General features: G+C 35.9%; 1 protein-coding gene across 1 annotated transcript in view; it reads left to right on the top strand.

Annotated features, from left to right (window-relative positions):
* LOC129221084 (serine palmitoyltransferase 2-like) overlaps positions 1-12,357 on the top strand; it is a 98,316-nt gene extending 85,959 nt beyond the window's left edge. The window contains exons 12-13 of the mRNA XM_054855524.1: positions 8,305-8,434; positions 12,271-12,357. Coding sequence (XP_054711499.1) covers positions 8,305-8,434; positions 12,271-12,357 — 217 coding nt within the window. The remainder of the gene's footprint in view (positions 1-8,304; positions 8,435-12,270) is intronic.
* The last annotated feature ends 10,938 nt before the right edge of the window (positions 12,358-23,295 follow it).

The raw sequence follows: 23,295 nt of genomic DNA, 5'->3' as shown, positions 1-23,295 counted from the left end.
ATTAATTTTTTAAAAGGTCCGATATTTCAAAAAAAAGGCGTGGTCTATATGGCGACACAAAGGATGTACTTTGGCGCATCTATCTACCGCGTTTCGACGTTATGATAATCAAGAAGCGAATTAAATATAGATATCTTTGTAAACGGCATCAGTGAATGGCATTTCACCCTTTGTGATGTCATCGGTGGAAGCGTAAACAATAAAAGCGCACCAATTAAAATATTTTTTTAAAAATATTAAACTTTGTCAAATTATTTAAAAAATGGTCAGATCCTTTGTTTTTAAGCATATTCTGTCAGAAAAAAAATCTTTTATAGAATTTCGGAAACGACCCCATTGCTTCGTTCAAATGTAGAAGCTATTTTCGCGCGTCGTACCTTGGCGGGCGATTTTATAGTTTTTCCCAACACTGCAACAACTGTGCATTAAGATCTTGCAGTTTCATGGAGCTTTCTCAATGGGGTTGTTTCCTTCAGTCAAAAGTACTACTTTTAGTAACTGAAATTGATAGAATAAGCACAAAAAAAAAAAAAAAAAAAAACATGGACCCAGAAAATAGTTTCATTTTCCCAACATTTATTTTTTAATTAATTTTTTAAAATGTCCGATTTTTCAAACAAGGCGGTCCTTATGACGTCACAAATGATGCACCTTGGCGCATCTTTCTACCGCGTTTCCACGTTATGATAACCAGGAAGCGAATCAAATATTGCGCTCTACGCTTGCTATCAACCCTATCGTTGCCAATACACGTGAGTAAAGATGCGAATCAAATATTTTGCTCTGTGAATGGCAACAGTGAATGGCATTCCATCATTTTTGATGTCATCGGCAGAAGCGTAAACAACGAAAGCGCACCGATTAATTTTTTTTTTTCAGAATATTAAACTCAAACAAATTATTTAAAAAATTGGTCATATCCTATGTTTTTAAGCATGCTCTTTCAAAAACAAATACTTTTAAAATTTCGGAAACGACCCCATGATCTCCGAATGCGAAATACAGAGGTGCGCAGCCCCCCAAAGCGGATGGCGAGCACCCTGAAACGCTATGGAGCACCCCCCCCCCCCCCCCCAAGAAGGATACCCTGAAAAGGAGAAAAAAAGCCAAGTAAAAACACCGCCATCCCCCTACAATTTTCAGTCGCGCAGTCTGCGTCATGATCCCCCTCCCCCTGCCTCCTTTTGAGAAATGAGCACATAAAGTAATCAATACAAAGTTATTAGGGCAATAAAAACACATTTGATGAAAATGAAAAATATAATATGAAACTCGTTATATGATACCGCCCTATTATAGGGCGGTAACTTACTGAAAATACCATGCCTTGCCTTCAATCTTCGAGTTGAACCGAACCATTGATTCGGTCACTCGTCTGGTCAGTGCTAATTCCATATTAGCTACCAGTTTGTTTGGCACTCTTGGCTTCCTTAAGAGGTTTTCCACCTCCATCTCAGTCACTCCTATGCCGGGCTGATGAGTGCTAACAAGTACGAAAATGCAGTCCTCGGCTGGAATGACTGAGCTGGCGGTGTATTTCATGTATTTCTTCCTTAGCCCTGGCTATAGGGCGGTAACTTACTGAAAATAATGTGAAACGGTTCAGGAAAATTTAATCAGTCTTGGTTTTCAATTTAAAATATCTTAATTTTATTAACTGTTTAGTTGTTAATTACTGAAACAGTATCAATTCCACTAAAGTGAGCCATGAAAATGTTACATTGAGAAATAAACAACTCTGGTCAAAACTAAAGAGACATTTTCAGTAACCGAAATGAATTTAATGATAACTCATAAGATACTAGAAAGTCCCCAGTCAAGATATGGCGGGTGAAAAATTGCTTCACCATTTGAACGAAGCAATTGCCCGTTTGGTGATACAGTCGAACCTCCATATATCGAACTTCCACGCATCGAAATTTTCTATATATCGAAATCCCAACAAATCACAAATGTTCATTACAAAGAATAATATTTTCCATATATCGAAAAAATCTCTATATATCGAAAAAAAAATTTCGAGACATCCATAAATTTTTCGTTCCACTTCAGACTGTCTCGTGAAAAATGAAGGTTAAGGGAGAATATTATGTTCACTAAAGGTTGCTGCGAAACTCACAAGGAATCTGGGGTTGAAAGGTGTGTACATAGGTCGTTGTTCCGTTCTGGAGTTCTTACATTCCCTCAAGTTTATTTCAAATCTTAGTTGTAACCAGTACCACTGTAAAATCCGTTTTCGATTTCTCCCTTTTGTCTGTTGGTTGTCATTCCTAGTCTTTTCAGCTTCAGTAAAAATCATTCAAGTTAAGTAGATTGATTTTTGAGCAATCACGGTTGCTTATTGTTTTCACTTGACTGTTTTTGGCGTGCTATCATTTTATTTTCCCACCGCCACCCTCCTCACCATCACCATCGACCGGCTCCTCACGATGCTGCTCCTCTAGCGAAAGCAGTCTCCAGGTTGCATCCATGTCCTACACACACGCACATACACAACTACACACACACACATACACATACACAAACACATACACACACAAATACATACAGACACCTGCACATACACACACACACACACAAAACATACACACACACATACAACTACCCAGACATTCATGCCTGCACACTAACACAAACACACATGCCTATACACACATACCCCGCCCCCACGCACACACATTCATACACACAACTACCCACACACTTATACCAGCACAGACACAAACACACATGCCTACACACACATACACATACCCCGCCCCCACGCACACACATTCATGCACACAACTACCCACACACTTATGCCAGCACACAAACACAAACACACATGCCTACAGACACATACACATACCACCCACACACAAACACACACGCCTACATACACACACTCGTGATTGCGAAAAACATAATTTGAATTCAAAATGTCAAAATTCAAATTAAATTTTAATTTTTTTTTTACTTTTCTCTCGATTACATTGTCAAAACGAAACTCCCCGAATGTTGCGGATCAAGTTAATTGCCGAAGAATGAAGATGTATGACAGCGTTAAAAAGGGTAATTTCTGTTAATTTTTTAATTATCAACTTACATTTAATCCGATGCTCGCATAAATTAGAAATTGGATTTCATACACGAAAATTAGCTTTATTTTAGTATTTTAGGAGATTTGTACGATATAATAAGATCGTTTCTGTATACTGTTTGACCATCCATTATACATGGAAAGGCTAATATCCGGTTTATAGGCGGAAATGGACCTATCTATTAGTTTATAGGGCTGTTAGTTGGTTTATTACATATTTTCACTTTTGCCTCTCTATTATTTAGCCTTTGTTTTGTAAAAATGAAAATTTGCTCTCAGCAACATTTTTTTAATCTTAAGTATATTTGATCTATATTCTCACGGCAAAAATGAATTGATTTATTTATTCACAACAAAGTTTTGAGCTTACCATTTTGCTTTTACGTTCCTGAACGAAATGAAAATATTTTCTTTTCTTTTTGTCGTTTCCATGGATACTATTTTTGTTTTCCCTTATTTTATTTTAAAGAATGCAATAAATGAATAAGGCACTAGTGACATTATAAAGCTCTTGCTTAAAAATCCCTTCGTTATTTTCCCTTCTCCCCTGCTAGATTCATTCAGATGAAATCGTCTTTACTTGGCAAGCTGCCATATTACATACGATCCGCGGTCAAACTCAAAATTTCTATAGATCGAATTTTTTTTTCCGGCAATTTGCTACTTCGATGTATGGAGGTCCGACTGTATTTTGATAGTTGACACTTTAACCCCAATCCCAGGGGATAGCGTTCATGGTTGACCGTTTCTTTTTTCCCCCGAAATGACGAAGTCTTACCAGTTGTTGTTGTTACTTATGCCACTCGGGAACCCGAGACCAAATAGCGATGCTACTCGATTTTAAAGCAGAGGGTTTTCAGCTTCCGTTTAAATCGAGCGCCTATCGAGCCCCCTAGGTGGGAAGTCCGATTTGGCTCAGACAACACGATAGATGGCAGCACCATCTACGGACAGTTCCATAATTTAGAACCAGACAAGAACTGAATAACTTTCTGGTCTAGCAGACCCCAGAGGTATCGTTTCACTTGGAGGACATTGTGACCACGATCATATTTAATGTCGCCCTGTCACCTTTAATGACGACGGTGGATCTTCGATCAGCGAGGATCGAACCCGAAAGCCTCCGGTCACAAGTCCAATGCCTTACTGGTCAGGCCACCACGGCCCTAGTGTTACCAGTAAAACAGCTAAGTGACCGGATCCAGTTCAGCCTCGTCGAAATAAAGCATTTCCCTGCCATGCCAAACATTACCAGAACATACTATCAAATGATCAAGCCGTGGCGAGAGTTTCATTGTAAGTGACGTCAGGAGCGTTACTCGATCATTGGCTATTACATATAAACCAAGCAAAAGGACAATGTTTTGTTTAGTTTTTTTCTACTAATGTAAAATTAGAAGAATTATTGCATCTTTTAACAAATATACTTTTGCTTTCAAATACTTCCAAAATGTTCATTAGAAAACTTAGCACTGTACAGAGACTCAGTATTTAGAGTATTATTGGCATTAGTGTTATTATCGGCCCAAGTATTGCTTTTATTTTTAGCTACGCAGAAAGATTGGCAAAAATCTAAAACCACACGCCCGCAGGGATTAGTCACCCATTCTTGCGGCCGGGAAGTTGAAAGATTTTTAATTAAAAGAAAAAATAATTTAAAAAATTTCGAAATTAAATTCAAGAGGCGTTTCAGTTTCTGATCAATTTTTGCTGAAAAAGGTAAAATCAAATCCACTTACTTAGACTATGACCTGTTCAATGAGACCTTGAACGCGCAAAATTTAAATGTTTTACGTTTTTAACCCCCGACACACAAAGGAAGGGGGTTATAAGTTTGTGTGTATCAGTCTGTGGCACTGTAGCGCCTAAACGGATGGACCGATTTTGAAAAACAAATTTTTGTTCGAAAGGAGAATTTATCGAGAGTGTTCTTAGCTAGGTTGTGTCTTTGGATGACATTCATTAACGAAGATGTTAATTAAAAACCTCTGAAAAGTTTTTCGCGATTTTTGCAGTGAAAACATAGTTAAAAATTTTAAAATTTAATACCAAAATAAAGAAAAAACATTTCCGCGTCGGATAGAATGTGTTTGGAGCTTCCATGCTTCATAGAATTCGAATTATAACGTTTTTTAAAGCAGATTTTAATAACGGCTAAGCCTTTATTCACACGATTGATCACCGAATTCATTGTTGGCCGACAAGGCAATTAAAAGCAATGATTTAAAATTTTTATCTGTTGCCAGTTTCTATTTAATAGCAAATAAAATACTTGACATGGATTTTTAATAATGTAAGGCTTTTAAAAGAATTTTCAATTTTCCCTCTTGATTCTACAGTTACGACTTAGTCTAGGGTTTTTAAAATTTTTAATTTTTGCGTTGCTTGTTGGCTAATACTTTACACTCCACAAGTTGAAGTTCAAGCTCTAGACCCAATAACGCACCTGCAAAATCCGCTCCTTAATTTTCTTTTGCATATCGCCTCTTCATGAAAATGTACTCTTCTAAAAGAAGGCGTGGTCAAGTGCCATCTCCTGACAGTAAGGAACTGGACCTAGCAGTAATTTGACCGCCCCTTATTTTAGAAAGGCCCATTTTCATGAAGGGGCGATACGCAGAGGAATATTAAAGAACGGAATTTGCAGGTGTAGTATTGGGTCTAGAGTTTGAAAACGTCACCTTTTTGAAATTTGAGAAACTAGCTATCAATGCATAGAAACTTTGAATACTACAATTAAATCGAAAATACCGTTTATTAAAATTAATTAAATATAGTTGTTAACTTCAGTCAAAAGTACTACTTTCAGTCACTGAAATTAATTAGATACAAATTAAATGAAATTAAATATATAATAAGCAAAAAAATAGCAACATGGATCCAAAAAATTTTATTTTCAGAACAGTTATTTTTTTTTTATTATTTTTTTTTAATGTCCGATTTTGGCGTGGTCTTACCGAATATATGATTACCGAAATAAGGCGTGGTCTTCATGACATCCCAAATAATGCACTTTGGCGTGCTATACGATTGGCGACCTAAATGTTTACGCTTTGCTGTCCACCGCGTTTCCAGGATATGATAGTTTACGCTGTGCGCTAATGGCATCAGTGAATGGCCTTTCATCACTTGTGATGTCATGTGCAGAAGCATTAAAAATGCATTTCAATCTGCGCACCGATTAAAATAATTGTTAAAAAATACTAAGCTTTGTCAAATTATTTAAAAAAACGTTAAATCCTCTTTCAGAAAAAAAAAAAACTTTTAAAATTTCGGAAACAACCCATTGCTAAAATAAAGGGAGAGATTTTCTTTTCGGCCAACTCAATACGAAACACCTTGAAAAAGTCATGGCCACACTAGATGGCGCTGACACTTAACGGGCCTTGACAATTAACGACTTTTCAGTTTTGAACCGATGCCGCTCATGCATCCACCAATCAATGTCAACGTTTCAAAGTTTGTTTATTTTTTTGGATTGGACGCCGCCCATTTTGACCGCTAGAGGCGCTGAAGAGAACCCCTACATAGAGATCCTAAATACGGAGAGATTGGACAATGGTGCGCCGATCTCCGCCATGTTTAGTCCAAGTGTTGTCAGCTCGAAATGCTGCGCCGTGTGAATTTTCAGCTTTCCCACGGAATGTAGGACATGAAATCTTTAAAGAACGAACTGAGTTTTTTTACTTCCTTTTACAAAAAAGGAAGTATTGTATTCGCAAAAAAAATTTCACTCAAAAGTCGGCCTTCATTTCCGTTTTTCTCACCCCCGAATGAATGTTGAGTTTTTATTTCGACCCGACCACACGTGGATATATGCCTAGGAACCTACAGACATACGAAATATCCATTTTGACAACCCCCGAGTTAATTACAAAGAATTTTCTCGTGACGTCCGTATGTATGTGCGTATGTATCACGCATAACTCAAAAAGGGTATGTCCTAGAAATTTGAAATTTGGTACGTGGACTCCTAGTGGAGTCTAGTTGTGCACCTCCTTTTTTGGTTGCATTCGGATGTTTCTAAGGGGATCCTTTTCACCTTTTTGGGGGGAAATCATTGTTCATTTCGATGTAAACTCAAGTGGTGTTATAATTTGTCAGACACTTGACGATATACCGCCAGTCTTTTGGCCGCCAAGTTTTGTTGTAACAAACTAATTTGGCGATTTTTTTTTAAATTTTGAATTTGGTTTCAATTTGGCCACTTGGTGATATTTAGAGAGTAATCAATTGAATCACAATAAAATTGACAATAATGGGGAAATGACATTAAATTGGAGTAAAAGGAAGTCATGTGATGCACACATCAGCTCGTTTTCTCCTCGTATTTTCATTAAACGGAGTGAGCGCCAAGTCTGTCAGTCTGGCGCCAATCGTTTCGTATCGTCATAGCGCGTACAAAGAAATTTTTATTTCTCAAAATCGTGTTCATAAAGATAGAAATTAAACAGATATTTGTGATCTGCACATTGCATTTCATAATATCATAACTACCTTCCAATTTTTTTCGATACAATTTACAGTGGTATTTGGGGCAGAAGATGCATTACGGTCTACGGGGAGTGAGCATCTTTGGAGCCAAGATGGCCGCCGTCCCGAAGTTGTCCAGTCTTTCCGTATTTAGGATCTCTACCCCTGCATCCACCAATCAATGGCAACGAAATAGGAACAGGGGTTTCCTGTAGCGCCCTCTTTGTTGCCACGAGTTTCAGCGATTGTCACGGCCAAAAAGAATTGAATGGGGGAGGTTTGCCAACTCCTAAAAATGTTTCCCCCTTAACTCAACCCATAAAACCCCTAAAAACACCTAAATGCGGTTGGATCGATTCATGTGACATCATAAAGTCACGTGATTTTTTTACTGTGACGTCACACATGGCAAATTAAAAGGTCTCGTGACCATTGCTATTTTCGATCTGAGTGAGTTGAGGCATTTTTTTTTCCATTTTTATGTCATTTCTGATTAAAACAAATGGTTCAAAAAGCCTCAAAAAATGTATGTAAGTACAAAAATGTAATAAAGCAGTCGAACATTGCATTCACAAAGGCTAAAAAAAAAAACATTTTTACCTGATAAAACCCTAAAATTAAAACCCCTAAATTTACCCCTAAAAATTTTATCCCCCTAAAAAAACCCCATTCTAAAATTTTCCCCCTAAATCTAGGGGGAAAACCCCTAAGTTGGCAACTCTGATTATCTTGTGTTTCTCTGTTTTAAGGGAGTTCGTGACTCAGCTTTGGAAGGCGAATGTGGCAGCCGTAGGCGTCGGATTTCCAGCGACCCCTCTGCTCACGGCCAGGGCTCGATTTTGCATCTCTGCGGCTCACACGAAGGACATGTTGGACAAGGTGAGATCCCTTAAAATAATACGAATTAGGATGACGAATCTGTTCTTTCTACCTCTCTTTAATAACTGCTTCTAAAGTAACTCTGTCATATTCTCCGAGAAATTCCAATTCTTGACTGTTGCCGAAAACAATAAAAAAGAACAGAATTTTTTAAAAAAAAATACTAAGCCTAAGTCATAATGCACTAAAGACAAAATTACTTTTCTGGGCCATAAAGGATAATTTAAAAATTCCTGCAATTTTCAAAAATTACCACAAACGAAGAAAAGTGAGGCTCAAGTCGTGGAGAGAATTACTCTTATCATTATCTAGCTTTCAATCAGAAATTTGACTGCTGAAACAGGCATATTTTAGCATGAGCAAAATAGAGAAAGAAATAGAGCACAGCGTCTCGGAGACTTCGGAAGACTATGAAGAAAGGTTTTTTTCAAACTTCATGTCATTTCACCGTTAAATGTTTAAATATAAAACAAATTGTTACAAATTGTGTTGCCTTAGAACAGAAATGGGAAAGTCTTAATGGGAAAGTTTGGTTTGAAATGACTAGAACCGCACTTTTCTTCGTTTGTGGTGTCGTTTTCTTGGAATTTTTGAAAAACTACAGGAATCTTTAACTGTCCTTTCTGACCCAGAAAAGTTCTTTTGTCCTTTTGAATGCATTAAGAAAAGTGCTTAGTATTTTGTTTAAAAATCTTATTTTATTCTTTTTAGTGTAAATGTATTTCAGAAGTAGAATAATGAAATCATCACGAAACTTCACTTTATTTTAACACTAGTGTTACCCCCACGGCTTTGCCCGTTGTAGAAAATTAAAATGTTATTCGGTTCGCCTGTATATTTAAAAATATTGGATGACGAATATCTCGCCAATTGGCTATGTTCATTCGCTCTCCCATTCCACGTCATGATAATTTCGTAATTTACTCGTCCATCTTATGATAATTTTGCTCCTGAAAATGTTCTTAAAATTGAAATAGAAAAAGAACAAAATCGAATTTTCGAAAAATCGCTTCGAGGTGCACACCTCCATGCTACAAACTAACTTTGTACCAGATTTCATGAAAATTCGAAGAACGGTCTAGGCGCTATGCACGTCACAGACATCCTAAAGACAGTCTTTCCGCTTTATTATTAGTAAAGATATAAATGCTCCATTAGGGAGCCTCTCTAGGATTAATTAAATTAGCACACCAGTAAGGTGTGCTAACTTTAATTAGAACCATTTTAATATGAAAGGTCTCTCAAACAATTTATTGTTCACCGCGCACAAGTTACTCGTGATAAAGATCCTACTATGTCCCTTTACTTAGCCCCGCTATCGATCATTGTGGCACAGATAAGAATAAAAATCCTAAAAAAGCAATACTAGTGAATAAATTACATGCTTGCTCCGGAGAAGCCTTGATTAAAATTTTTCATTATGATTGCTACTAATATTGCTGTTGTAAGGCAACATAATTTGTAACGATGGGCTTTATATTTAAACATTTAACGGCGAAATGACATGAAATTCGCTGTTTTCCATCCTAACCGAAATAATAGTTTTATTTTAGAACTAGTGGTACTCTCACGGCTTTGCCCGCAATAGAAAATTAAAAGGTCTTTTGGTTCGCCTGTAAATTTACAAATAATGTATGGTGAATTTTCTCGCCAATTGCCTTGTGCCCATGTTACGGTTCCACGTAATGATAATTTCGTAATTTACTTTAAAATCGCTTTGAGATGCACACCTCCATGCTACAAACTAACTTTGTGCCAAATTTCATGAAAATCGGCCGAACTGTCTTGGCGCTATGAGCGTCACAGAGATCCTGACAGACAGAGATCCGGACAGAGAGAGATCCTGACAGACAGAGTTCTGGGCAGAGAGACTTTCAGCTTTATTATTAGTAAAGATAAAGGTTTTAATTTTTCAGCGTCAAGTACCTTAAGATTAAGCAACTCATTCAGTGAAGTCCCGCAGTCTGTAAGTGGTCTATTAGATATAAGGAAAAGCAGGCCTCAGATTTCTCCGTGGCAATCAGACCAAGTATAAAAAAGTGCTTAATAAAAGTAATTCTAAAGTAAATTTTGTTAATACAAGTAAAAATTGTATTTAAAGGCTGAGTTTAAGCTCGTATATATTTCTTGATTTCGGACGACTGAAACTGAAGTAGAAATTCGGTTATACGGCTCCCATTTATCCGGATATCCGGACCAAATTCGTAGAGATTCGAAAAACTACGTTCACCTAAATAATAAGTCTAAATTACAATAGCAAGAATGGAACTAAAAATGCACCAAATACTCAGTCTTTAGTAAGTTACCGCCCTATAGCGAGGACTAAGGCAGAAATACATGAAATACACCGCCAGCTCAGTCAATTCCAGCCGAGGACTGCAGTTTCGTGCTTTCAATACTGAACAAGAGGGCAATGTTGGAGTTAGACTTTTTTTTTCAGCGTCTGAATCTCTAAGACGCGCAGAGCGCCTAGACCGTTCGGCCGATTTTCTTGAAATTTAGCACAAAATGAGTTCTTAGCATGGAGGTGAGCATCTCGAAGCGATTTTTTGAAAATTCGATTTTATCCTCTTTCTATTCCAATCTCAAGAACATTTTACCGAGCAAATTATCATAACATGGAACCGTAACATGGACAAGTAAATGAACACAGCAAATTGGCGAGAAATTCATCATCCATTATTTATAAATATACAGGCGAACCAAATGACCTTTTCATTTTCTACTACGGGCAAAGCCGTGTGGTACCGCTAGGGTATAGTAAAGATAACGTACAACAAATGACAAAAATGCAAAAAAAAAAAGAAAACCGACAAATTTGCAGTTACTGCCCTTTACCTGCACACGGCAGAATAGTTCTAAGTAGTTTTGTTACAAAGCATCTTTTTTTTCTGTGTAGTAAACAGTAGGTCTGCTCACTTACAAATGTGTTTTTTTTCTTCTCCGGATTCCTATTTGAATAAACGGAGTTGTACTGTTTTGAAATTATACAGGTTTTCAAAGCGTTCTTGATTCAAGTCGAGTCATCAGCTTAAAGACAATTTTAAAAGTTTTTTTTTTTTCATTTTTTGCAATATGCCTGTGTAAAAAGTTTACATTCGAGCATATAAACTGGCAATATTTAGAGCAGATTGACGGTAAAGATAAGCTATTCCCTCTGTATGCGCGATGAATTTTTTGCAGCAAAAATAATGCCGTTTTTTTTAATTTTTTTAATTCCTTTTACAAAAAAGGAAGTATTGTATTCGCGAAAAAATGCTCACTCAAAAATCGACCTTAATTTCCATTTTACTCACCCCCGAATGAATGTTTTCGACTCGACCACACGTGGACAAGTGCCTAAGAACGCGAAATATCCATTTTGACGATTCCCGAGGTAATTACAACGAGTTTCCTCGTGACGTCTGTATGTACGGATGTATGTCGCATAACTCAGGAACGGTATGTCCTAGAAAGTTGAAATTTGGTACGTAGACTCCTAGAGGGGCCTAGTTGTGCACCTCCCCTTTTGGTTGCATTCGGGTGTTTCTAAAGGGGTCTTTTGCACCATTTTGGGGGTAAATCATTGTTAATTTCGATGTAAACTCAAGTGGTGTTTTAATTTGGCGGACACTTGGCGATATACCGCCAATATTTTGGTTGCCAAGTTTTGTTGCCATTTTGGCGACAAATTTGGCGACTTTTTTAAAATCTGGTTTCAGTTTTGCCACTGTTGGTGATAGTTAGAGAGTAAACTATTGAATCACATTAAAAATGCCAATAATGGGGAAATTACATTAAATTGGAGTAAAAGGAAGTCATGTGATGCACACATCAGTTCGTTTTCTTTTCTACAGGTCATTGATGCAGTAGAAAGCGCTGGACGCCTTATGATGGTGGATTACTCTAAGAAACGCAAGTCGCAAGAAGAAATAATCTACTGAGTACAAAGTTCAATCTCCTTTCTTCTGGTTCCGGGGAGAAATTCTCTCCTCGCTGACATTGGACCAAATCACAAAAACGTTCATCTTCAACCTCACCCTTCTCATTAAACTGCTGCCTCAATGGTCTAGCTTAAGGCCCCTCTAGTGGAGGAGCCGACGCATCTGCCATTTTGGAGCAAACTTGTTCCAGTGCTTCGTAGCGATAGCATTGCTGCCTATGTTTACATTTGCTTTAGCATGTGTTAAATGGAGTCAAATGTCTGGTTGTTCGGCTGTTCACAGGACAGTAAGAGTTTCGGCCAGTGGTGGTTTTAACCGGCCGGGATAAAATCAGTTTTATCCAGTTTTGGCCACTTAGATAATTATCAAATTTTAAATGAAAACCAAATAATAAATTATTAAAAAGAAATGTAAATCAAAGCATAATAAATCATCTTGCATTATTTATCTAAATAGTATGTAAAAAATAAAATTCTCACTCACAAACGTACGAAGTATTTCAAGTAATTTTGAAGAACAAATGAGAGAAAAAAAAGAACTTCTTTTAGAAACATATAGGCATTTTTTAAAAACAAAACGAAAGGTACACGGGGAAAGCACTTTTGAAAATTAAAAGGCAACACTACTGAAAAGTTACTATATTTATGTTACAGGCTGTTTTGTATTCCTTATGTCTTTTGTTTTACTTGTGAGCAATTTCAGTTATTAATTTTGAAGAAAGTTAAAATTTTTCACTAATATTAAATTTAATTAACTAAAAGTGCTATGCTTAACTAAACAACTTCCAACTAACAGATTTATTAGTTGCAAAACACACATCTCTCACACACACACAAATTAGAAATGTATTTTCACGTAATTTAGTTTTGGCCAGTCCTATGGTGGTTAAATCCAGTTTTGGCCGGTTTTAACCGGTTTTAGCCACTGGCCTGAATAAAATCAGTTTTGTCCGGCCAAAACTACAACCCTGGCTGTTAATTGTGCAAACAGCTCCAAAAAAGGATTTCAGCTCTTCAGATTTCCAGCAGATGCAGAAAGAAAAAAAATGAATAAATAATAGCCCGCGAAGTGACTGGCAGCCTGGAAACGACGCCAACTGTTTCCAAAATGTCGCCAATGTTCACCTACGCTCTCCGACTCTCCCGTTCCCTGTTTGGCGAATGATTGCCAATAAAGGTAGACTCCCTGTTACACGCTTGCTCCAAAATGGTGGATGCGTCGGCCTCTCCAGTTATAGGGGTTCTAGTCTAGGTATACCCAAATCAGTCTCGCTTTGAGGAGGATGGTTTGAAAAATATTATTACCATAACCAGGGTGATTCAAAAAGTGTGGCGGGGTTTTATAAACCCACCAATTTGGATATATTAGAACTCTTTAGAGGAGCTCAATAAAAATAACGAGCAGTAAAGTTTCGACTCGTTACCGCTAGACGTCTCTGCCTATTATCGGACGCATCCTACTTAGCATTTATTAATCAGTTAGTCAAAATGGTCATCAAGAAGGTAGAGGACATTTAGTTCTTAATGATTGGTCCCCTACGTCACCAGACGTAACACCATTGGATTTTTTTCCTGAGAGGGTAAAGGATACTGGGTATATACCATGTCTATACCAGGGTGATTTTGGGGAATATTGGACATAAAGATCTCTGGTAGAGCTTAAATAAAAAGGCATGTTGCAAAGTCTCATTTGGCTTTCACTAGGGCCCCCCAGGTCACCAGACCTAACACCATATGAGTTTCTCCTGTGAGGATATGTAAAGGATGCTGGGTTTATACCATGTCTATTACCAGGGTGACTCCAAAATAATAGAGAAGTGTCATTAAGCCAGCAACTGAGGAATATTGGATCTAAAGCTCTCTGTGGAGCTTAAATGAAAGAAATTACTGTAAAGTTTCAATTGGCTACCATTAGACATCTCTTCGTATTATCGTATGTATCCCACTTGATATTCATTATTCAGATCGCCTGAATAACGATCAAGGGAGACACAATTTAGTACTTGATGATTGGTCACTTAGGTCACCAGACCTAACACCATGGGATTTTTTTCCTGAGAAGACACGTAAAGAATACCGGGTTTATGTCATGTCTATACCAGGGTAAAGATAAGGTCATCGATTGGGGAATATTGGACCTAAAGATCTCTGGTGGAGTTTAAATATAAAAGCAAGTCTCAACTGGCTACCTCTAGGGCTACCTACCTAGGTCACCAGACCTAACACCATATGAGTTTTTTCTGTGAGGATCTGTAAATGATACTGGGTTTATACCATGTCTATACCAGGGTGATTCTACAAGAGCGGATAGGTTTCATATGGTCATCAAATTAGACCTAAAGATCTCTGTGGAGCTTAAATGAAAGAAGCTACTGTAAAGTTCAAATTGACTACCACTAAACATCTCTGCGTATTATCATATGTGTCTTTTATTATTCAGTTAGTCAAAATGGCGTTCAAAAGAGAAGTGATTTAGTGCTTTACAATTGGCCTCCTAGGTCACCAGACCTAACACTATGTGATTTTTTCCTGTGAGGATAGGTAAATGATACTGTGTCTATGCCCCTCACCTATTAATTTTGATGAAAGGAAACATTGGATGACTGCAGCAATTGCTTCTGCAGCTGCGTACATGCTAGAGATAGTAAAGCGGGAGTTTGAGTTTTGGTGAGTTATCGTTTGGGTCAAGACGAAGACAAAAACGAACAGATTTGAGAATGGTGAAAAAAATTCGTTTTTGTATAATTTTCACCCTTAAAAATGAACACATTTGGAACCCCACTATTCCTTTTGAGTCACACTCTATGCATCTTTGGGATAGAACTTACTAGTGTATCTTATTCGTTTTAAGAAACAAGTTCAAACCACCAGGAACTTTTATCTTCCAATGAGACTTCTCATCCGACTGGTGCCTAAACTTCCTCACATTGAGGATCATTAATTGACAAATATAAGAGGGTTGTTTCCTTCAATCAAAAGTAGTACTTTTTGTCACTAAAATTGATAGAATAAGCAAAAAAAAAAAAACATGGACCCAGAAAATACTTTTATTCTCCTACAGTTATTGTTTAATTTTTTAAAATGTCCGATTTTTCAAACAAGGCGTGGTCTTGATGACGTCACAAATGATGCTCTTTGGCGCATCTTTCTACCATGTTTCCACGTTATGATAATCCAGAAACGAATCAAATATTGCGCTCTACGCTTGCTATCAACCCTATCGTTGCCAATACACGTGAGTAAAGAAGCGAATTCAATATTTTGCTCTGTGAATGGCAACACCGAATGGCATTTCATCATTTGTCACGTCATCGGACAGAAGCGTAAACAATGAAAGCGCACCGATTTAAGTAATTTTTTAAAAATATTAAACTTAAATTATTTAAAAAATGGTCAGATCCTATGTTTTTAAGCTTGCTCATTCAGAAAAAAAAAACTTTTAAAATTTTGGAAACGACCCCGTTGCCATTTATGTGTGTATTCATCTTATTTATAAACAACTCATAAATATAATTGTCGTCAATTGATAAATATCATATGTGTGCATTCACTGATAGAATTTGCTAGCGTTTTTATTGATGAGCAATTGGTTAAATATAATTGCTATCATTAATATGTATTCATTGGATATAATTTACTACTGTACCTTATTTATAAACAACTAATAAATATCATTGCCATCTATACAGGGTGTTCCGTTTTAACCTGAAAGACATCTATTTTCGCAACCGTTAGTCTTAGATGCATATTTTCAAGGGCAAAAATGTTCAAAATCAGATGCAGAGTAAAGATGTTGAAAGTTTGAAGCAAAAATAAAAATGAGTCAAAAAATACAAAATTTAACTTTTTATACGGACCCTAGGCCCCCCCTAACTTATATTTAGGGAAATTTTCTCCATTAAAAAATCATTCCAGCACAAAAAGTTTGACATTAGTACGCCCAATATTCACCGAGCTATGAAACGCAGTGTTTTGTGACTTACACCACTTTACACTCGCCATCATTAACACCTTTTGGGGGGAAATGTAGCGGTTAAAATTGGTTTTAAATTATATGCGTGCATATTGTGTGATTTTTCAAATTGTTCGGGGTTTTGTAGTGTGTATTTGTGTATTATGGCATAATATTTGCATTTATTTTGGAATAGCAAAGAAAAATATAAAAATTTAGTTTTTTACTTCGACAGCCTGACATTCCTCTGAAAGTTCGATAAGTTCCAATCTCATCTTCTGAATGGTCCCTTAAAACTTTGAACTCGAAAATCTCCTTGAGGTTTGGTCGAAATTAGATGTCTTGCAGATTAAAATGGAACAAGTAAGAATGACAGCGTCAAAAAACACAAATTGCAGATTTTTGCAGACACGTGTTATCTTACCTGTATAAGTATCCAATGGATAGGCTTTAACACTGCATCTTATTTATATCTTATTTATAAACAGATGACAAAAATATCGTTGCCATCTATATATGTATTCTTCGGATAGAATTTACTTGTGTATTTTATTTGTATAGAGACACAAATTTAACCCATTTTGAACTTTCATCATCAAATGGACTTTCCTCATCAAACTGGTGCCTAAACTGCCTAGTATAACCCAAGTCAGCATTGTTATGAGGGTGATCCATTTATAAATATCATTGTCATTTATCAACGTATTTATTGTGTATAGTTTGATATCATATCTTATTTCTAAACAACTAAAAAATATCACGGCCGCCCCCCCCCCCCAGTTCATAAATATCATTACCAACCATTTAAAATTGTCATTGAATTATCATTGCCAAAGAGGAAATATCGTGCGTGTACTCACTGGATATAATTTTCAATCGTTTTTGGTTTATAAGCAATTAATAAATAGCATTGCCTTCTATATATGTATTCATCGGATACAGGGTTTAAGCTGGGTTCAAAAGTTCTTTAGCATAAAAGCTAAAATTAAGGGAAAAGTTTTAGCAAAATGCTAAAAAATGTTTACATTCTCATATCTTTCTAAATGCCTATGTGTTTCATCTCCAGTTGAAAATAATTGAAAATTTCTTCTATGATATCTTTAAAGCAATAAGTAGAGCAGCATTTTTTTAGACATAAAATAAAAGTCTTGGATTATGCTTATCATTAAGAAAACATATGTTTGGTTTTTAGAAAATTGCACTCTCCTCCTCCTAATAATGCAGTTTTTGAAGGGACATAATTCTGGATAAGACAAAGTATTGAACTTGATTGTAATTTAAGCATCATTGCTGAGATTTAAAGATTAAGTTGACTATCGCCATGCGTGCTTCCTGTCTTGGATTATAAGTTTCCTTTTTTTAAATTAACTTATTTTTTAGTTGAGCAAAAAAGCGAAAGTGTTTTGCTTTACTTTCGCGATTTAGATAGTGTTTTCGCATTTTGCGAAAAATGCGATCGTAGCAAAAACCCTGATCGGATATAATTTTTCTATTGTATCTTATTTATGAACAATTGATAAATATCATTGCCATCTATGTATGTATTCATTGGATATAATTTTTCTATTGTATCTTATTTATAAACAATTGATAGATATCATTGCCATCTATATAAGCATTCATTGGATAAAATTTTTCTATTGTATCTTATTTATAAACAATTAATAAATGTCATTGCCATCTATATATGTATTCATTGGATATAATTTTTCTATTGTATCTTATTTATAAACAATTGATAAATATCATTGCCAACTATATATGTATTCATTGGATATAATTTTTCTATTATATATTATTTATAAACAATTGATAAACATCATTGCCATCTATATATGTATTCATTGGATATAATTTTTCTATTGTATCTTATTTATTAACAATTGATAAATATCATTGCCATCTATATATGTATTCATTGGATATAATTTTTCCATTGTATCTTTTTTATAAACAATTGATAAATATCAAACCCATCTATATATGTATTCACTAGCAAAAATACCCGGCGTTGCCTGGGTCAGTAATAATTATTAGAAAAAATCGTTACTTGCTTTTGTTTTCTGCTTTAAGTGAAAGAATTTAAAACACATCTTTTTGGCGTGATTAAAAATCGAGTTTCTTCCTTACCCATAAAACTAAAATAGCAATAAGTATAAAGAACAAAGTAGTATTGATTTAGAAACGAAAGCACTATATTTAAGCATATACAAATTTAAAAAACATGAAATTAATCTTCTCATGTTTAAAAAGATTAATCTGTTGATACTTTTTTTTTAACATGGAGTCTAAAACCTTCTCTGTATGGCTAATGAAGTACGAAGTGATTAAAAAAAAGTAGCTGCGCTCGTAATCCCCTTATACTTGCTTTAGTTATTTCGGGAAATTTTAATCATTGTGGCTCTTGGTGCGATTTTACCGAATTTGCGAAAGTCGTTTCGGGGTACCTTCGATGATGCTCCCCCATTCTTTCCTTACTTTGTAAAACGATATGATATTAATTTTCGTTACAGAGATATCGTCGCCAGATGCTGAGATATTTTTGGTCACCATAAAATGGCGCTAAACAGTTTCATCCGAAATGTTACCAAAATAAGTAATAAAATTTGGTGATCGTTTGAAATTGTGCAAAAAGAAAAATTAATGGAAGTTTTTGTGCTGTTTATGGATTTGCCTAATTTAGTTGCTGGATTATTTAACACGGTAAAAAAAGTCTTTTGAAAATTCTTTGATTGGCGATATTTTGTTTACATGGTGAAAGCTGAGAAACATTATGACGTAGTCTTCGGCTTCAAAAACAGCAACGTTGAAAAAACTGCCAAATGCATCAGCTACGGAAATCTTTCTGCAAAAATTATGGCGATCTGCTGGTTGTTTGGATAATGAGTAAGTGTTCAATCAGCATAAATAATAATAAAAACCATTAATTTCATTAAAGTTCCGTTTAAATGGAAAATCATCAGCCAAATCATGTATTATTTGCCAATTTTGTGCAAAAATCTTACTTCAAGATTTGACTTGAGAAAAGCCTTGAACAATCACGAAAAGCAAAGAAAGTCAACAATACAACAATTGTCGCTATCGACAGGGAGTTGAGATGATACACTAAATACTGTATTGAGTTGAGGAAAGCCTTCGAACATGGATCTAAAAAGCTCATAACTCGTTTTTTATTCTACTTAGAAATTTCAAACAGGTGCCATCTTAAGCAGAAAAATCAGAGCTTTCGATGGACATATAATGTAAATATGTGCAAGTAATTTTTCATCCCAATATTAGAGAATTTATAAAAAATTGTGTTTTATTGCCCCCCTAAGGGGGTTTTGCCCCCCATAACGGGACGAAAACTACCCTATGTGTTATTCTGATGCATAAGCTATATTATTGTAAAGTTTCATCAAAATCCGTTCAGTAGTTTTTGCGTGAAAGAGTAACAAACATCCATCCATACATCCATACAGACAAACTTTCGCATATATAATATTAGTAAGATTGGATATAATTTTTCTATTGTATCTTATTTATTAACAATTGATAAATTTCATTGCAAAATAATAGAAGCGTCTATTTTCAATGTACACATTTAATCTCACTTTTACACAAAAGGTAATTTTTAACGAAACAAATATTTTTAAGTTCACTTACTACAAGAGAAATTTTCTACACAAATTTCATAAATTTCTTATTTACATATAGCACTAGTTAAGTTGCATGGTTAAATTCTGATATTTTTTTTGTACTGCGTAAGCCTCACACACACACACACAAAAAATAAAAAATTAATTTTTGGCATTTTGAATTCACATTATGTTTTTCGCAATCACGAGCGTGTGTGTGTATGTATAAGCGTGTGTTCGTGTAGGCGCACGTGTGTGTATATGTATGCATGTGTGTGCGTGTTGTGTATGCAGTGCTGTATGTGTACGCGTGTGTGTACGTAAACATGCGGTTTTGCGTCTGTGTGGAGGCATGAGTGGGTGTATGTATGTGTGTGTTGGGGTGTGTGTGTGCAGGTGTGTGTGTATGTATGCGCGTGTGTGTAGGATATGTACGTAACCTGGAGACTGTTTTCGCAAGAGGAGCAGCATCGTCAGGCCGGTCGAGGGTGGTGCTGCAAAGGGTGCTGGTGGGAAAATAAAATCATAGGAATTCAAAACAGTCAAATGAGAACAATTAGTAATCATGATTGCTCAAAAAAAAAAAAAAAAATAAATAAATAAATAAATAAATAAATAAAAAACACCTAATTGAAGAAAGCTTTTTAAAACCTTTCACCTTCAAATGTTTACTCATGTTTAAAACTGATACATTTATCAGAACGCAGTGACACAACTATAAGTGATTTTCAAAAAAAAAAAACAACAACAATGACTTATGTAACTATTGTTTAGAAAAAATTCAGCTCGTACTCTGCACCTACTTCACTGCACGCACTGCGTCAATGCTGTCAACATGCTGTCAAAGATTTCGTAAAACTTCCTATTTGTTCATCTCAGTCAGTCTTAATCCCTCCGTGAATATTTTCGATTTCATCTTGAAAGTTTGATCTTGACCTGATTTTGATAAGAGCACTAGTAAACAAATGAATCATGTTTTGTAGATAGCAGCGAGTGTTTTTTTTTTTTTTTTTTGAGCAATCACGATTGCTTATTGTTCTCACTTGACTGTTTTTTACGTGCTATCATTTTATTTTCCCGCCACCACCCTCAGCACCATCACCGTCGACCGGCTCCTCACGATGCTGTTCCTACAGCGAAAACCGTCTCTAGGTTGCATCCATGTCCTACACAAACGCGCATTACATACACAACTACACACGCACACACACAAACACCTACACACATACACATGCACACACACACACGCATGCATGCAGACACCTACACGTACACACACATACACACAACTACCCACACATTCATGCCTGCACACAGACACAAACACATATGAGTACACACACATACACCCCCCATACCCCCCCCCACACACATTCATACACACAACTACCCACACACTTATGCCAGCACACAGACACAAACACACATACCCCACACATACACATACCCCCCCCACACACATTCATACACACAACTACCCACACACTTATGCCAGCACACAGACACAAACACACATACCCCCTACACACAAACACACATACCCCCCACACACAAACACACACGCCTACATACACACACTCGTGATTGCGAAAAACATAATTTGAATTCAAGATGTCAAAATTCAATTTTTTTTTCTGGCCACGGTAACTTTTATGTCACAGAGTATTTCAACAGACGTGTTACAGAGTCCAGGGTTCTTTCGTGACGCAGAATCTATTGGATAAAACACGAGATAAGGGAAGGATCGAATGTTTTGGTCACAGGTGTGACTTCGGGGTAGGGACTTATCACCTCGTTTCGCCTATCTTTTGAATCATGAAATACTTCCATGTTTAGAGCGTAGAAAAAGAATAAACTGGTGGTAGGATGAGGGAAGGGGAGGGTGATAGCGCTTTTGGAAGCTATCGATATCATACTTTGGTGAAGCTCTATAGTAGAGTTGTTAGAAAATACATGTAAAAAAAAAGTTATTCTTAGATAGGCTTGCCAAACTTATTAAATGACTAAAAAGGTCTAAAAAATAATTAACTGTGGTAGATTATTTTGTATGATTAATTTAACATTTGTAACATTAACTTGTAAAATTAATACCGGATTGGCTTGTAAGGAATTTTACAGGATTAAAACCAAAAAAAGACTTGTTTAAAAAAGTCCTATAAAATGAAAAGTATATGTAAATATTGTTCAATTTTTTATTCCTCATTCAAAGTGTTTTTTCCTCACTGAAATATATTGTAAATAATTTACATCTAAGAAGAGAAATGTTCAAATTTTATCTGCTTTTGACATTTTTTATTACCCCTGTCTTAGGTTCATAATTTCATAATTAAATAACCAATTATTCATAGCATTGAGAATAAATTACCCTGTAAAACACTCCAAAATCAGCCAGAGGTGTGTAACCTCTTGAATACTAGCGACGCTGGTAGGGGGGAGGAGAGAGACATTCGGGTATCCCGGTTGAACATTTCAGAAATCTGGCAAGCCTATTCTTAGATAACTGAACACCAACCCATATTTTTAGACTTAAGGATAGTAATACACTGCAAGAATTTCAGCTTCTTATTTCAACTGAAAGAGGGTGCTCAACACTCTCCCCCGAACTTCATAAGCAATGGGAGGGGGGTTAAAAATACATTGAACTAAAAATACAATGCTACATATTATAATATACACAAGTAATATGCACAATACATTGCATTAAAATAATTAATTACAAAAAAAAACAGTTGTGGAAATTAAATGTTTTTAAATGTGTGGCATTTTTTATGCTACGGCTAATGTTAAACGAAGGGGTTATTAAGCACCTTTTTAAAATTTGAGTAAGAAGCTAAAACTTTTACAGCATAATACTATTAGTAAGTCTAAAAAATAGGGGGCAGTGGCGACTCGTGGGAGGGGCCCGAGGGGACCCGGGTCCCGTCACTTTTTTCAGAAGACAATAATTCGTAACTTGTTATTTATTTTTTCGTTTTTTTTGTGCGTACGTGCTTGAAAAAAAAAAAAGAAAAAAAAATGGATGGTACCGTATTTTCCAGCATATAATCCACAGATTATATGTTAAAAAGTATAAAATTAATGAGGTGCGGATTGTCTGTGCGCGTGTGTGCCCCCCCCCCCCCTCAACACCAACGTATTGACCCTCAATATTTACAGCAGGATTCACAGAGACCTTTACCCTACTTGTATGCTCTTTATTTTACATAGCTTGAATGTTCTTACGTGATTCAGGATAAGTAAAATAAACAATATACTGTAAAGGAAGAAGCCTTCGTTTGCACAAGATTATACCGTTTGCTCCTTTCTTGACTCTTTGTCTTCAAGTAATTAGCGTACTATAACAACAATTTAGAGAAGCAATCATTATTTT

The sequence above is a fragment of the Uloborus diversus genome, chromosome 4 (genome assembly GCF_026930045.1).
Source record: "Uloborus diversus isolate 005 chromosome 4, Udiv.v.3.1, whole genome shotgun sequence".
NCBI classification, from domain to species: Eukaryota; Metazoa; Arthropoda; class Arachnida; order Araneae; family Uloboridae; genus Uloborus; species Uloborus diversus.
This window is presented reverse-complemented; position numbering and strand designations above follow the sequence as displayed.